General features: G+C 55.9%; 1 protein-coding gene across 2 annotated transcripts in view; it reads right to left on the reverse strand.

Annotated features, from left to right (window-relative positions):
• Positions 1 to 13815, reverse strand: part of AXIN1 (axin 1) — a 79724-nt gene extending 65909 nt beyond the window's left edge. The window contains exons 1-2 of one of the 2 annotated variants that reach the window (XM_054842784.1): positions 13696 to 13815; positions 4511 to 5482 (exon numbers count right to left, since the gene is read on the reverse strand). In XM_054842784.1, coding sequence (XP_054698759.1) covers positions 4511 to 5388 — 878 coding nt within the window. In that variant the 5' untranslated portion in view covers positions 5389 to 5482; positions 13696 to 13815. Of the gene's footprint in view, positions 1 to 4510; positions 5483 to 7671; positions 7915 to 13695 lie in introns of those variants that run through there. The other variant, XM_054842783.1, reaches the window with a different exon arrangement.
• Positions 13816 to 15452: the final 1637 nt, after the last annotated feature.

Genomic DNA, 15452 nt, shown 5'->3' on the forward strand with positions numbered 1-15452 from the left:
AAGTTTCATCAGCTTAACAATGTATTTAAAAAAGCTGGCGTAACTTCTGTGCAAAAACACCATCAGTCTTTGTCTTGTATATCTTGCAGCGCTTGAGTCGCTAAATTACCACTTAGTGCTATTAGCAGCAGACCCCACCTCCCTGTTAGACTAACTTCCCTCAAACCCCAAAACTATTATTGTATAACTTATTTACTTTAAATTTGAAAATAGCCACAGATGCCAAATATTGTTGCATCCATTACAAGTGTTGTTATGGGCCCAGCAATTTTAATTCAAGCTAAGCGTCCAAAACTTTTCTTTCTGCCTTTACATGAGTTCTATAACATTCAGTAGCTGCTTTTTTCCAGCAACCAACCTCGCATGAAGCTCCAGTAGCCTAGCTCCAAGATGCACATGCTGCTTCTCCAGTGAAAAGAAGCATCGCTAAGACAACAATGCATGCCTTGAACTTTCTAAACCCAGACTGCTCCCGCATCAGCGTTTGTGATTTTGCATTCCCAGTTTTCCACCCGTTTGGTATGATTAACACAGATTCCTTCACCACACAGTCTTGAGTCGGAAGCGTGCAATTTAATGTTTAATTACGAATGAAGGAGCAAACCTCAAAGTTAGGTCTGCCAGCTACTCATGATGCAGGTCCAGCTTCTGACCGCTGGACCATTTACGCTGCCTAAGCATGGAGAGATCCCGCACCTTCCCTGAACCAGCCTACACCGTTCCTCTCCATGTTACAGTTCGTCATCGCACCGTCTCAGACCAGAGGTTGTCACATCCCTCTAAAAGCTCCTTCAGTTGCTTCTCCACTTGCTTGCTCTGCATACATCGTTACAGAGGAGTGCTGGCTGTATCTTTTGGGGAGAGCTGCTCTCACACGTGTCCTGGGAGGCTGCCGGTATGTGGGCACAAGCATAAGGACACTCCTGGTGACTTCTACCAGCCCCGTAGGAGAACTATGTCATCCATCCTTTTTGTTTGAACCCCCAACACTTGTGAAACTCCATGAGCTTAGTCAGCTCAGCACTCTGGAAATTAAGGCTTAGATCATGTAGCCAGCGTCCTTTAAAAAATACCCAAACCACACGTATATCAAAGCCCCTGTTGGGAAATTTCTCCATCCATGTCTATTGGCTCCACCACAATATTCCCCAATGTCCAACAACTGGAGACCTCATCTACCATCACATGTCCTCTCATCACCATCCTCCAGGTCTCCTTTTCAACACATTCTGCACTTTACGACATAGGTCAAAACCCAAAACAATTGGTTGGCAGAACCAACCTACATCTCCCATCTTGCTGGTCTTTCAGAAGAGACAAAAGCAGAACTGCCCACACATAACACCATACGCTCTTCTGGCTCTCCACCATGGGAAGAAAGCAAAGGCAACGGCTGTGAGCTGCTCCCCAACACTTTGGGAGTGGGAGGGGAACCCCTTCTGATGCGAAGCTAAAGAGACAGCAGAAGAAACCCACCCCGACAAAAGACATGACCGCGACCTTTCACCACCAAACACCAAATTTCCAGCTTTTTAAGACGTGCGCTTTCCTGCAGCGCTCAAAAACCAGGCTGCAGGGGGGTTCTCAGGCACAGGTTTAATTTCTGCTCTTCGGATCCGAGGAACGCCGTCCCGGCATGTCAGAAGAAGGTTAATGAACGATTTAGCCACCCTCACAACCACGTTAGTGTCACTTTCGGAAGCTGCCAGTTAATGCCCGAGATCTTCGGGGGTTACCCTCTTTGAAGTTCACTGATCCATAACCAATGTCCAATTAATTTGCAGGAGCCTAACTATAATGACTATTGGCCTTTTCCTACACATACAAAAACACAGTGGGTAACGGCGATGCTTTTGGCTTTGGGATATTCTCACACACACATGCACAATTTGGACACCTTCAAAATATCCAACACTGGTAATGGGTTGTCTTCTGCCATTTGAGGAATTTTTTACGTTTGCTCTTCTGAGAGCAGAGCTACCGTGTCAAGATTTATGAACTTTCTGCTGCAAAAAAATTTGGAGCCGATTCAAGATGCTCATTTGCTAACAGAGAAATACTTCCACTGCATTTGCTCAGATTCCTCTTTATTTAGGGTTTCCATGGAAGCCAAGGAATAGAAGTTCAATCTTGGGAAGATTAAACAGGCCCTCAGATATAATGCAAACCAGCTTATTTCAACATTCCCTCAAGAACAGAAACGAGAAATTCTTTCACACATCTGCAAGAAAAAAAAAAAAGTTTGTGGAAATTTTCAAAATAAATTGGGACCCAGCCTTTCAAACACCGCACGCAGCTATCGCTTCTTGCTGCAAGCGGCTCTGCCGGCTTCCACCACACTTACTCAGGTGAGAAAGTAAATGAACAAAAAAGTCTGCAGGATAAAGATGCTACAGCTTAAAAACCAGCTTATTCAAGACAGCTATTGCTATACAGCATCCCGGAAGTAAGTTAATTCAACCACAAGGTCTTGCACAAAGAGGAACAATCACCTCATAAATTAGTGTCTCAGCAGATTTTTTAGAATAAAAAATGCAGAGATTACGCAGTTCGGCAGCATCTTCCATGGCGATGCTCTGAATGCTACTAGAGCTGACACACTGACATTTAAAAAAAATAAACTAAATCACTTATCTTTAGTTACTCCAGGCTGAGAAATGACTCCTGCTCTGGTGAGAAGGGTAAACGTTTCCGTGCCTCCCTACCCGACAGGTCAACGGAGCGTCAGTAGCCACAATGACAGGCTGTTGGACACTACAAATTAATAGCAATGCATTTTTTCTGACCTCCATCCCCCAGGTAAAGATTTATTTCATGTTGTTCCAATCTGGTATGAAAATGCCCAAGACCAAGGAACTCCACTCCAAAATGCTTCTATTTCACAGCACTTTTCTTAATAATTTTAAAATCTGATGCAGATATATTAAGATATTGGGTAAAGTGCATTTTTTTTTTCGGAAGCTGGAGCTAAGAAGCGCGGTGTTGAATGCGGGTTTTTGCTACCTGCTCCAGTAAGGAAACTAAACACAGCTGAACCTCAAATAAGTTATTTTCAATCTTAAAGCCATTATTGCTTAAATAAAAAGATACTTAAATTGTAGACTTTTCTAATCCTTCGCTTACGGTGAGTACACGACCGCTCAGTGAAACGCACTTCAAGAAACATTCGAGGTTTTTATTAACTCCACGGGAAAGTCCCAGGACCCTGGGATTTTGTTTTTCCGACTCCTGATTAAAACAGCAGGAGTCCACATGAATTCCCCTTTTTTCTTCCCCCCACTGCCCGCAAGAGTTTCACATGCAACATCCCCCTCCTCAAAATCTATAAGAAAACAAGAATCAAACCGAAAACATTTCGCCAGCTGAAAGGTGCCGAAACCTTGCACGGGGCGGGATGCGTTTCCAGCTGCCAGCCTAAAGGGACGGCCAAGGGAGATTAAACACAGAAATGCTTTTCATAAGGCAGGCAGCTTTGAAGAGGACAGTTCAGCTACTTCATAATCTTCACAAAGCGTCAGATTTTAGCCTAAGCAGGTCTTAAAACAAGGAGATTTTATTTAAAAAAAAAAAAAAAAGAAAAAAAGAAAAAAGTAGGAATGTGTTCTGGCCGGGTTCTGTTGATTCAGCAAGGGTTAGACACACACACGCTTATTGATCCCAGAGAGCTCCCTGCTAAGTTAATTGTCTGGAATTTTAACTGAGCTCTCAGCAAGTTTCAAAATCCATGTTGGCTGGAAGTGGGTGGGGGACCCAGAAAAAAAACAGGCTGCAAAACTGTGCAACTCCTCCAGTTAAAAAAAATAGCAATGACTTTGATGAAGGGAAAAGCTGCAGCAGAGAACGGTTTTAAGTGGATTCAGTGATTCTGATTTTGACACCGCTAGAATTCAGTGCCGGGAATCTCATGTGCAAAGCAGTACCATTATCAGGGAGCGCTGTGAACCCCGTTTGAGCCATATAAACATTACAGAGGTCAGGGTATCTCCTGCGAGCTTCCTGCAGCAGTTGTGGGGCTCATCACAACAACTTCCCAGTGTATTTACAGAGAAGTTTTACCACGAGCTGTACTTGCTTGCGTTCCTGTAACTGAACACTGACCTTCTGCCGGTGTGGGCTACGGCCGACCTGAAACTGCAGCTCGCTCCCGCTCCCTGCGTATGCATGAGGCATGCCCACGGCTCTGCCCACCGAGCCCCACCTGCCTCCCGCCCACATCCAACAGCACTTTCCCAGGTAAGGAACGTGCTGCAGGATGATTCGGGGCAGACACGAACGGCCAAAGACACCCTTAAAATACTAACCCATGACTACTTTCAAATAAAGCTTCGCATTCCACCAAATCGCCCGCGCGACACCATCCCGTACCGACGTGGATGCTCCCCCGTCCCCGAGCGCTCCCCACCACCCAAGGTCCTCCAAGACTTTCCATCACCCCCGCGCCCGCGGTGGCTCCCGGACCCATTCCCCAGAGACACGGCGCAGAAGGGACGCTGCCCTGGCGCTCACCTACCTGAACTCCCTCCCCTCGCTGTAGCGCCGAGCCGAGGCGGCGCGCTGGGTGGCCGTCTCCAGAAGCAGCTTCTGCGTGAGCCTGCTGGAAGGCGCCGAGTCCCGGCTGGCCTCGGGCTCGGCCTCTTGGTCACATTTCCACTCCTCGTCCTCATTCAGAGTCGGCAGATAACCGGGTAGCCCTTTACCTGTCCCAGACCCTGAGCTCGGATCGCTATAAATTTTTGGACTTTCCCCACCTGTCCTCGTGTATTCCAAATAAATATCTGACTTAAGGAACAAAGGGTAGGTATTGTCTTCTATCATGCACTGAATCTCCGTTTGGGCCTGGTCAAACATGTCAGGGTCAATCTGCAGTTTCATGACGCAGTCTTTGATGAAGCTTTTTGTGGCCGGTTTGATCTGCCGGGACACAATGCCATTGTTGTCGAGGATGTATTTTTTGTAAATGGCTTTTGCCAGTTTGAGTCTTTTTTCCTCATTAGATGTGCACGGCTCCAGCTTCCTGAAGCCGCTGCAGGCAAACCAGAAGTCCAGCAGATCCGCGCAGTCCTCCTGTTTCAGGAAAGTCCTGAAGAGGTTGATACCGTCTTGATCATCCAGCAAGGAGTGCAGCGACTCGGCCCACTTCAGGTAGGGTGGAGTTGGCGAAGCACTCCCCTCAGGCTCGTACCCCAAATCCAAATCGGAGCGCCTCGGTGTTGCCGTGGATGTCTCATTTCTAACCACATCACTCTTACCGGAGTAGAAACTGTGGCTAACTGGCCTTGGATCCGTGGACACCAGTTCTCCCTCCTCACCAGGAACCGGTGGCCTTGGAGCATCTTCAGTGAAGCTTCCCCCGAGGTCCAAGGGGAAGCCTTTCCCTTGGATATTCATGTTTCCGGTGCTTGCTTGTGCAGGAACGGCGGGAGATGAGCTGAAATCTCAAATCACCAATAGTTGTAGCTCCACAGTGAACACGGTTGTTCAGCTGAAACAGATGAGAAAAAAAATGAGTATTGCCGTACACAAACACTCTAAGATTACAAACCACTAATTTTGCTCCGCGCCACTGCTGTATTAATGCCTCTTTTTCAGCGGAATCAATGGCAACTTCAGAGAGCACAGAACTGGGCTCAAACCAGGTACACTCTAAAAATGACAGTTACAGAATATCCCAAAACTTTACATCCAGCATTCGGCATCACTGATGCGGCTGGTGCTACGCTAAACCAACGGCCAATATCCCAACACGAGTGGTTTTACAGGACCCTGGGATCTGGCAGTCCCCACATGCAAGAGATCGACACTCAGGTACCACGCGGTGCCACAGGACACGTGCCATCTTCTGTGCTGCCATTAACTCCTCTGCACGGCACACGTACCGGGTCATACTAATGCAGCGGGTTTTTATCTGGCTACTGATGCAGGAAATTCTCATGCCCAAACAAGAATTTAAGGCTTGTGAAAAATATTCTGAAAGAATATCCAGTTAGTCCCGAAAGCGAGACTGCACCTTAATCAAACACAGGTGGCTTTCGTACGCTCAAGTGACATACCAGCGCCACATTCCTCGCAAATCTCTGCGTTTTAGAAATACGCTGCGCTGCCTCGTCTAGCTCTAGGGAAATCCAGATGCATCGTTGACCCCAATATTTTGGGCATCTGGACTGCATTCTTGCTTCAAATGGGCATGTTAGCACAGGAGCTCAGCTCTGGCACCGGTTTTCATAGACAGGTCATTGAGAAAAGGTTCATTTACGCTAACGACACAGCATGCTGCGAGCCTGGGAAAATTTCAGGTCATCAAAGGAAGATCAGAAAGCCACCTCAAGAAGGAAATCTGACCAAGTACGACGTTTTTAAAGAGCAACGAGTCAATATGGAGGATGGGAGGTGTGGGGAAGGAGGGAAGGGGCAATCCCTGGGCTGCTGCTTCTGCTGCTCGACAAGGTAACTTAATCATTTAAAGACAGTAGCAAAAGTCTTGATTTACAGAACAGTATCGGCCTCGAAGCCCCTAGCACTGCAGAGCACCAGCTGCCCGACCAATTACTCCTTGCACTGGATTAACTCAATCGCACGTGAAAATATACCACGGACGACACATTTTAGCTCGGCCTCCCTCTCAAAGCTCACCCCACCCCAACGAACACGTCTTTGGGATGCCTTGCCATTTTCACCTCCCTTCCCTCTCGCCGGCTGAACCGAGAACCGCTGCCTGTGCCCTGCCTGTCCTTACGGCCCACCTGCGAATCAAGAAATAAGCCCAGCGAGACCAGAAGCGCCCGGGGAGCAGGGCTAGGCCCCGCATGCCCGACCCGTGCCATCCAGGCGCAGCAGCCAGCGCCGCCCTCGCACCCAGCCCCGGCCGCCCGGCACATGCAGCCCCTGCCCCGGCACCGGGCGATGGGGCTGGGTTTTCCACACCGTGCTGCGGGTTTGGGTCGTTTTCACCCCGGTTAGGAATGCGAGCGCTGGACTCGCACCCATCTCCCTGGTGAGGGTCCCCGGTTCCCGCTGCCCCGGTGCTGGTGATCCTCCCGGGGGGTGGGGGGAGCAGCCCCCCTCGGCCCCCGGGCAGCGGCCCCACGGCCATGTCGGTCATTGTTGCGGCGAGGCGGCGCTCGCTCCTCGCCCCGGCCGGGGGGGAGCCCCGCGGGGTGCCCGCCGAAAGCGGGCGAGCGTCGGCCGGAGCCGGCGGGGACGAGCGAGACGCCCGGCCGAGGGACGCCGGCGCCCGGCCGCCTCTCTCCGCGGAGGGGAAACCTCACGGCCCCGGGCAGAGGCAGCCCTGCCCCCGGCCCGGCCGGGCCCCCGCCGCCCCAAGTTGCCCCGTGGGAGGCGGCGGGCCGGGGGCAGGCTCCGCGGGCAGCCCCCAACGCTGACAGGGCGCCGAGCGGGGCCCCCCCGCCGCCCCCGGGCAACTTCGGGGGAGGCGACCCAGGCGGGCCCGCCGCCGCCCCCGGCCCCGCTCTCCCTCCGCGGCGCGGCCCGGCCCGTGGCCGCCGGCAGGCGCCCGCGCCCCCCCCTCCGCGCGCCCAGGGCGGCCTAGCACCGGCTCGGCGGCGCCCGGCGCGGCCCCGCGTCTCCCGCCCGGCGGCGGCCTCCGGCGCGGCCTCGGCGCAGGGCCTGGGCTCGGGGCCGCCTCCCCTCTCGCTCGCTCGCTCACTCACTCACCCGCACGGAGCAGCAGCGGCGGCGCGGGGCCCGGCCCATGCGGCTCAACAGCAGCGGCCCGGGGCGGCGGGCGGCGGCGGGGCGGCGGCGGCACAAAGCGGGCGGCCCGGGACGCCCATGGCCGCGGCCGCTGGCTTGTGGCGGCGACAGGGAGAGAGCAGCAGCGAGCCCCGCACCGCTCCGCTCCGCCTGCGCCGCTGCCTCCCAGCGCCGGGGAGAGCGGCTCAGCCGCGCCCCCCGCGCCCCCGGCCGGTACTGCGGGACCGGCCTCCCGCGCCGGCAGCCGACCGCGGGGGCGGAGCGGGCCCGGCCCGGCCCGGCCCGGGGGAGGCGGCGCCGGGGCTACACGGGGCCCTCGGAGCCGGGGCTGGCGGCGGCCGGGCGGGCGGCCGGGCAGGGGAGCCCGCAGCCCCGGCACCCCGCGGTCGCTGCTAGGCCGGCCGGGAGGCACACGGCGGTTGCCCGCCCGAGGAGGCCTCGAGCCCCGCGGAGCCCCGGGCACATGGCCGAGGGTGCGGGGACCCCAGCATTGCCCCGGCCGGGCTGGCGCCTCGCTCGAGGGCCGAGCAGCCCCAGGGCTCCGTCTCGCTCTGGCCGAGAGGAGCCCGCCGAGCTCCGCCGAGCATCCCGGGCAGGCAGAGGGTCACGCTTTGGGGACCCCCAAGGCCTGGCGCAGGAGCTGGCTTGGCTCAGCAGGGAAAAGGGCAGCCACCCTCAAAGCCACCGCCGGCCTCCGCTGCTCTGTCCGGCATTGAACGGCAACGTCCTCAGCCGAGCTGTACCCAGGAGAGACCGTGCAGCGGTGGGCCTGGGGATGGAGGAGCGCAGCGGCCGCTCCACAGCGGCTCTTGCCTCTGCAAACAACTAGAGCTGGTTTAAAAACCGCAGCGTGTGTCCTCCTTCTCTGAGCTGGGCGATTCTGCGGTGGGGAGAAATAAGGGGACTCGCCAAGAGGTGGCACTGCATGGACTGAAATGGGTCAAACAACATGGAGACTCCCGAGGAAGGCGGTGGGGAGCGTGTCCTACCCCGAGATGGAGCTTCTGGGCAGGCAGGTACCCCCGCCCTGAGACTGCAACGCTGTCCCGGAGTGATGGGGGACATTGCAGGAGAAAGAAGGGGATTACCAGATGCAGAGATCCAACAAGAGCCGCACGACGGGGAAATGCGAAGCCTGCTTCTTCCCTGGAAAGTGAGGATACGCTCTGAGCCCTGGGACCGAGCCAGGCAGAGCCCGAGGTACCATCCCAAAAGCTGAATGTGCAAACAAGCCACAAGACAGTCCTCTAAAAATCATAAATAACTCAGATTTCTGATAGGGGTAGTTTCTGGTTTTTGATGCAGTCACTCTACTGCATGTGCCTGTTTCCGTGCATTTAGGGAACACTTTCAGAAACGTACAGCATTTTTTTCCCAGCTTTCTAAAACGCACAGAAGTCCACCCCGGGCAGCGGCGCTCCCCTTCTCGCCCCAGCGCAGAGCCTGGCAGGACGGTGCAGCTCCTTGCGCTCTTTCATCTGAACGATGCTTGGAGCTGATTTATGTGTAGCGGTGCAACGCTGATCTCAGGCATAATAATAGAAAAGCTGATGCGGGATTCAGCTGGTAAAGAATTAAAGGATGGGAATATAATTAATGCAACCAGCCTAGTTTCTGGAAAATAGCTCTTGTCAAACTCTGATGTCATCCTTTGAAGAGATTACAAGTTTGGCTGATAAAGGTTACGGCATAGAAATAATAGACCTGGACTCTGTTCAGGCATGTGACTTAATCCATATAGTATTCTGATTAAAAATTAGCACAATACAACATCAAGAGAGACACCTTAAAGGGACTGGGAGCTGGCAAACCGACAGCCATCAATGGGGAATCCCTGCAGAATGGGAGCGCTCTCAGTGGGTGTCCAGGGCTTGGATGGGAAGCCCAATGCTATTCAGCATTTCCATCAATGGTCTAGAAATAGATTAAAAAGCCCTGCTGAGAAAAACGCCGAGGCCAGGGAAATGAGAGGGGCAGGAGACACGGACGAGGTCAAGACAGCTGTAGAAAACTTCATAAGCTGAGTGCCGGGCAAATAAGACGTGGTTGAATGTGAGCAGCTGCGAAAGGATCCCTCCGCCGAGCACGGGGCCCTTCTGCTGGAAACCCGCGCTCCGCCGGGGCCGGGCTCGGGGGGAGTTGAGGAGGCAGGAGGGACGGGGCAGGAGCAGCAGGCTCCCCACGGGGGATGTCCTGGCTGGGACGGGGCTGGGTGCTGCAGCAGAAGGGGTTCCAGCATCCGCGTTTCAGAAAGGATGCTGAGAAATTAGAGGGCAGGTGGAGAAGAGTTAAAACTGACCCCTGCTTTGCAGGGGGATGCCTGAGAACCGCAGCCTCCTTAGCTAGTTCAAAGGAGCCCCAGAGATGCCTCGATTATAGCGCTTAAGCCACTTCATGGGTGAGAGATGATCAGGTATTAGAGAGCTTTTCATCTCCCAGAGAAAGGCCCAGCAAGATTTCATGGCCCGAACTGAGTTCGCATGAGAAACCGGTGCCAGGTTTCTCCGTGGCAAGAGGGGGACCGAGAGGGTGGGGGTGACAAGCCTGGGTGCAGCAGGGTGCAGGGGGCTGAAGTGCCGGGTCCTGGCGTGCCCCGCGTCTGCTTACTGCTCCTGGGGGTCCGGCTGGACCTGGGGCCGTGAGGGAAGTTGCCGGGGGCTTCTCTTGCACCCACCAGCTCCTGGCCACGTTCCACCGGCTCAGGGGAGGCAGCGCAGGGTGAAGAGCCAGCTCCAGCCCAGCCAGCGGGTCCCTTCCAGCAGCACAGGATCGCTGTGTGCACACTCCGTCCTCGTGCCCCGAGACAGCGGAGCCAGCGCTGCCCTGTCCGGCAAAGGCAGCTGCCCCTTTGTGGGCTGGCAGAGGTGAATTCCCCGCAGGCTGATGCCAAGCCCTGCCGGTGCCTTGCCATTTTGTGGTCCTCTAGCAGGGCGGAATGGGGCTGGGAGAGCCTTGGGCTCTCTCTGGGGCCCCCTCCCTGCCTTTCACACCCCAGTTCACCCACGCTGAGGAGCCCAGTCCCCAGGGATCAACGTCAGCTACTTCCAGATTTACCTGGGGACATCAAACAGGTGAAAAAACCAAACCAAGCATCCCTGGCTACCCGGGGAGGAATCATCCGGTGAGGTCTTTCATCAAAAGGTAGAGGCCAATGAACCAAAGCGGGACGTTTCTTCCTTCTTCATCAGCTGATAGCGTGGCCCTGCCTTATACCTCCCAGAACTGCCGCAGCCGAGGTGCCCGCGGTGTTTTGGTGTCAGCCTGCAGCCGAGGCTAGTCCCCGTGCAAGCCCGGGATGCTGTACAGCTCCCGGTGCACACATTCATTTCTGCTTGGAAGAGCCAGCAAATGCCGGTGATAGAGCAACTGTTCTCAGCCTGTGGTCCAAAGCGTCTGGGGCCATGTCCAAGCAGCCCGACGCTGTGCACGCAACGCTTGCGTGGTGCGATGCGCAGAGCCGCCCTGCAAGCCCTTTGCTCCCATCTGTCGGAGCTGCAAAGAGACGTTTTCCGGTGACTCCATCAGTTCCCTGCCACGTTAGCTTGGGAGCCGCAAGCCTTCCAGCATCACTTCTGTGAAGGCTGAGAGCGCTCGGTTCAGCTTCAGCACATTCATCTCAAATTAATTCTCCTCTTTGTAGCGACTATCCGGCTTCCCCAAAGCAAGGCGGGCCAGTGCTGGCGCTGATGCTTGACGGCTGGTGGGCTGTTAGCATCCAGCGTACCCTTCTAACGGCCGGGATGCGCGTGGGTGAGCGCCGGCATCCCTCCGGCATGGGCAGTTTCGGGATGAAGCGCACTAGATGGTGCTGTTCAACCTTTGGCTGCGATTTAAAAGGACCCTGCAAGGTCATAAGTGGTGCCAGATTTCGGTTTTATTAAAACACCTTTTTGAAACTGGAGGACAAATAGAAATACCCTGAAGTGTGAGGTCCTGCACCAATTGCTGGCAGAGACAAAGGGCAGCTGGCCCTCAGAGGGACCCTCTGCATGCCGTGTACCCCCTCGTGCCTGGAGCACCCTCATTTCTGAGGGAGGGGTTGGGGTTTGGCTACGTGAGCAGTGCTGGCAGAAGGGGCTGCCAAGAAAAAAATGTCCCAGGGTGGAAGAGGAGGCTGATAGCTCTCTCTTGGACCGCTGGCAAGATGACATTTGCAGAGCAGGAGGGAGAAAATGCATTAGCAGTCAAGAGAAAAACATTGGCATTGTGGCACTGGGAAGCGGGGGCACCCCAAAAAGCCCCGCTGGGACGAGGCACCTGCAGCCCAGCAGCACTGCCACGGAGGTGACGAGCAACTGGGGCCCCGGGTACGGCCGGGCTGGGAGCTGGGAGCTCCTACCCCACTGGGCTGTGAGGGACAGAGCACCTCCCCGCGCGGCAGCGAGGATGCCCACGGGCAGCCGTGCCGTGGTCTGGGGGCGAGACGTGCTGGTTGGAACCCTCACAGCATCTCTTCTTGCAAGAGGCACTGGTCTAAAGGTATCTCCCCATCCTGGCGATGTCACTCCCCGCCAGCACCCGCGGAGCAGCAGGAGCTGCTTTCTGAGTCCCCGTGGTGCAGCCCGAGCAGACCTCCTGCTTTGGATTCCCCATCTCAAAAGAGGCAAACGCACCCAAATTTGTCAGCTTGCCTTGGATTTGCCTCCAGTGCTGGGCAAAGAGGGTGAAGCACTGTTTGGACATCAAGCTTAGATCTTTTTGCTCAGATGCTGCTCTTTTCTCAGCCCACCCCTGATCCTGCTGTTCCAGGCAGGTGGGAAGGGTGCGGGGCTCGGCTGCTCTGGACACTTGGGTCCTTCCCCTCCAGCAAAATCATCCCAGTTTCCCAGTCCGCTCCCATTCCCACGTGGGTGCTCACTAGCAAATCTTCAGGGTACGCCAGGGGTCCCCAGGCATCCCCCCTCCGAGGTACAGGGCTGGAGCGGGTGGATGGGGCACAGGTTTTACTGCTCACGTGAAAAATAAGAAAACCTCGAGCCCTCCATGCCGAGTGGCCTCCTTCCAGGAACGTGAGGGCAGGGGGCCTGGGCCAGCTCAGGCAGCAGTTTTTGCAGCTGCCAGCGTTTGCCCGTGGTGGTGCACATGTTCGGCCAAGGGAAGCCCCGTGCGTTACCCAGAGCCCCTGCAGCGTCCCGTCCCCCTGCTTGGTTCTCCCCAGGGTCCCGTTCTGCCTTTAGCCCCAGGAGCATCCCTGCTTGGTGCTTCCCCTTGTGCCTGCCCTGGCATCGGCCTCCCCCCACCTCTGCTTCGTCTTCCCCTGCCGGATTAGAGAGCCCCTAAACCTGGTGTTTCCCCCAAAAAAGATTACAGACGAGTTCATGATGTGCCTTGGGAAGCTGCTCTGGATGAGCTAATCACCCGAGAACCAGCTAGGTATTTCTCTCACGCAGTGATAACACCTTGAGGTAGGTGCAATCTCCTAGAAAATCATCCGTTAATTGATGAACCATCCAATGGTGCTCCAGGGGTTGCATAAAACCTGCGGCAAAAGCTACGGGACTGAAGCTACAAGCAAGATTTAAGGTTTAAATACTTGAAATTACCTGGGCAGGGACCTAGCTTCTTCTCGGACCTCGCTCAGGGTGGGAATGGGTGGTGGGTGCTGCTGAGCCCACCCCTGCCAAGTGGTGAGGATGCAGCACGTGCCCCAGCCATGAAGGAGCCGGCGCTGCTGCTCTGGGCCACGGCGCAGGAGAGGAGCGCACAAGCCAATGCCAGGACCTCGGGGTCCCCCCAGGCCTCCACCTGGCCTCTGTGCCACTTCTGGGGAAGATTTGGCCATGTCCAGCAGAGCAAAGAGAGCCTGCCAGACCCTTGCCAGATCCGAGACCCCGTGAGTCCCCCAGTTTTGGCCAACTGGCTCTGCCAAAAGCCACCGCGCACACGCTCAGGCAGCATCGCCAATGCCCGATGCTCTTCATCACTGGCCGGTGAAGGCGGGCACCCCCGGGCGATGTCCCACCCCACGCGCCTTCCCACACCCACCTTTGGGGTCCGCCTTGGGCCTGTGCCCCGCACGCCTGCCTCTCCATGCGCTGGACCACCACGCTCGCTGCTCCTCTCGGGGGGCCGGGGATGGGACGCCGTCCACGCGTGTCCCAGCAGCGCCGCTCTGCGGAGAGAAGAGATGTCAGCTTGTCCCTGCTGGGACCACCCTGCCCAGGAGATGCCTGACGGGCAGCCGGGTCAGGCAGGGACACGCTCCGATCCCCGCTCGCAGGAGAACGTTCTGCTCCCATGGTCCTGAAGGGGACACTTCATATCTTGGTCCTCCATGAGATGGAGATGTGTGGAGCGGGCTCTACTCTGCCCTGAGCCATGCTGGGACTGTCCCGTCCCTGAGCACGGGGGCTCCGGAGCGGTTATCGCTACAGCGATGGTCCCACCATACAGAGCCGGGGCGGGAGGGAGCAGCGGTGTTGGGGTGGGGGGGCATCCCTGGCCTTGGTCCCCAAGTCCCACTGCAGACCCAGGGCTTGCCCACCTGCCCCAGGGCACCGCTCACTCGCCCTCTGTGCCTGCTGCTCCTGCGTCCCTGCAGTAGGACGGGATGAGGTGGGCACACGGTGGGCATCATCCCCAGGGAGGAACACAGGGTCTGGCTGGTCGACAGCCAGCTTTGAGACAGCTTGTCCCTGCCGGCAGGGTTGTCCCAGAGCAGCCCGTGCTGATTCGACCTGTTTGGTCCTGGCGGGAGAGGCAGATCTCCTTCATCCAGCCATCAGTGCCCCCGACCAGCTGGGCTACTGGAGGTAAGGGAAGGCTGATGCCAAGAGCACTGCTGGAAATATCGGTTGCTCCACTCTTGCAGATCTGTTTCGCAACACTGGGCAAGATCTTCTGGCTTAGATGTGGTCACTAGCCTGGCTGGCGAAAGCAAGCTCAGTGATGCCTTGATGTCTCTCCTACAGCCTTGCAGACTTCCAGCCTGAGTGCTTTGATATGATCCCTATCAGCAGTCCAGCTTGGAGAGCAAGTGCTTGTCCCCACACTCCTGGCTTGCCCGTTCTGGAGGGTCAGTTCTCCCAGGGAGCTGGCAAAAAACTTTTGTGATAAGTAAGGTCTGTTGACCATGTTTTGACCAACATCTGGTGACCGGGTGGTGGCCAGTTGGATGCACGCTGCTGGTTTTTCAGTTCTCACCTGGGATGAGGCTCGTTGCTGGTGCATCTGCTTTGACAAGGTTCTTCCCAGAGATGTGGAGGACGGTCAATGAGCTCTCTATCATGCGATTCTGATTTATTGCGAGTCCACCTAGTGGCCTATGGGTTTATGGCCAGCTTTGCTGGGTACGGTCACGCCTGTGAGGACATCTCAGAAACACACGTGCACCCAGGACAAGCTCTGGAAATCATTTTACCTGTGCACGTACCTGACAGGTACAGTTCAGATGTCAACTTGCCGTTGTCCTTCTCCAGGAGAGCTCCCAGCCCATGAAGTGACAATGGCAGCTGAAGTTGTGGCTGGTGTGCGCAGGGCCAAAACCCAGCCAGACCTGGGCTGGGGCAAAGGGTCCTTGCGATCACTTCGGGTGCTGCTGAAGAAAGCCCCATGGCATTTTCACCCTTTATTTCTCCTGCAGAGTGGTTTTCCTTGTTGCCTCATGCTTCTCAGGGCATTAGATGCTCCTCTGAGAGATGCCACATCCTGGAGAAGCGTTGGCTCTGAGTGCTCAGGTGGGCCAGCAGCCAGGCTGGGAAACCGTTTGCAGCTAATGGCCGGTAACGGGATCCTGGTGGCTG

Source organism: Grus americana, chromosome 15 (genome assembly GCF_028858705.1).
Source record: "Grus americana isolate bGruAme1 chromosome 15, bGruAme1.mat, whole genome shotgun sequence".
Classification (NCBI taxonomy): domain Eukaryota; kingdom Metazoa; phylum Chordata; class Aves; order Gruiformes; family Gruidae; genus Grus; species Grus americana.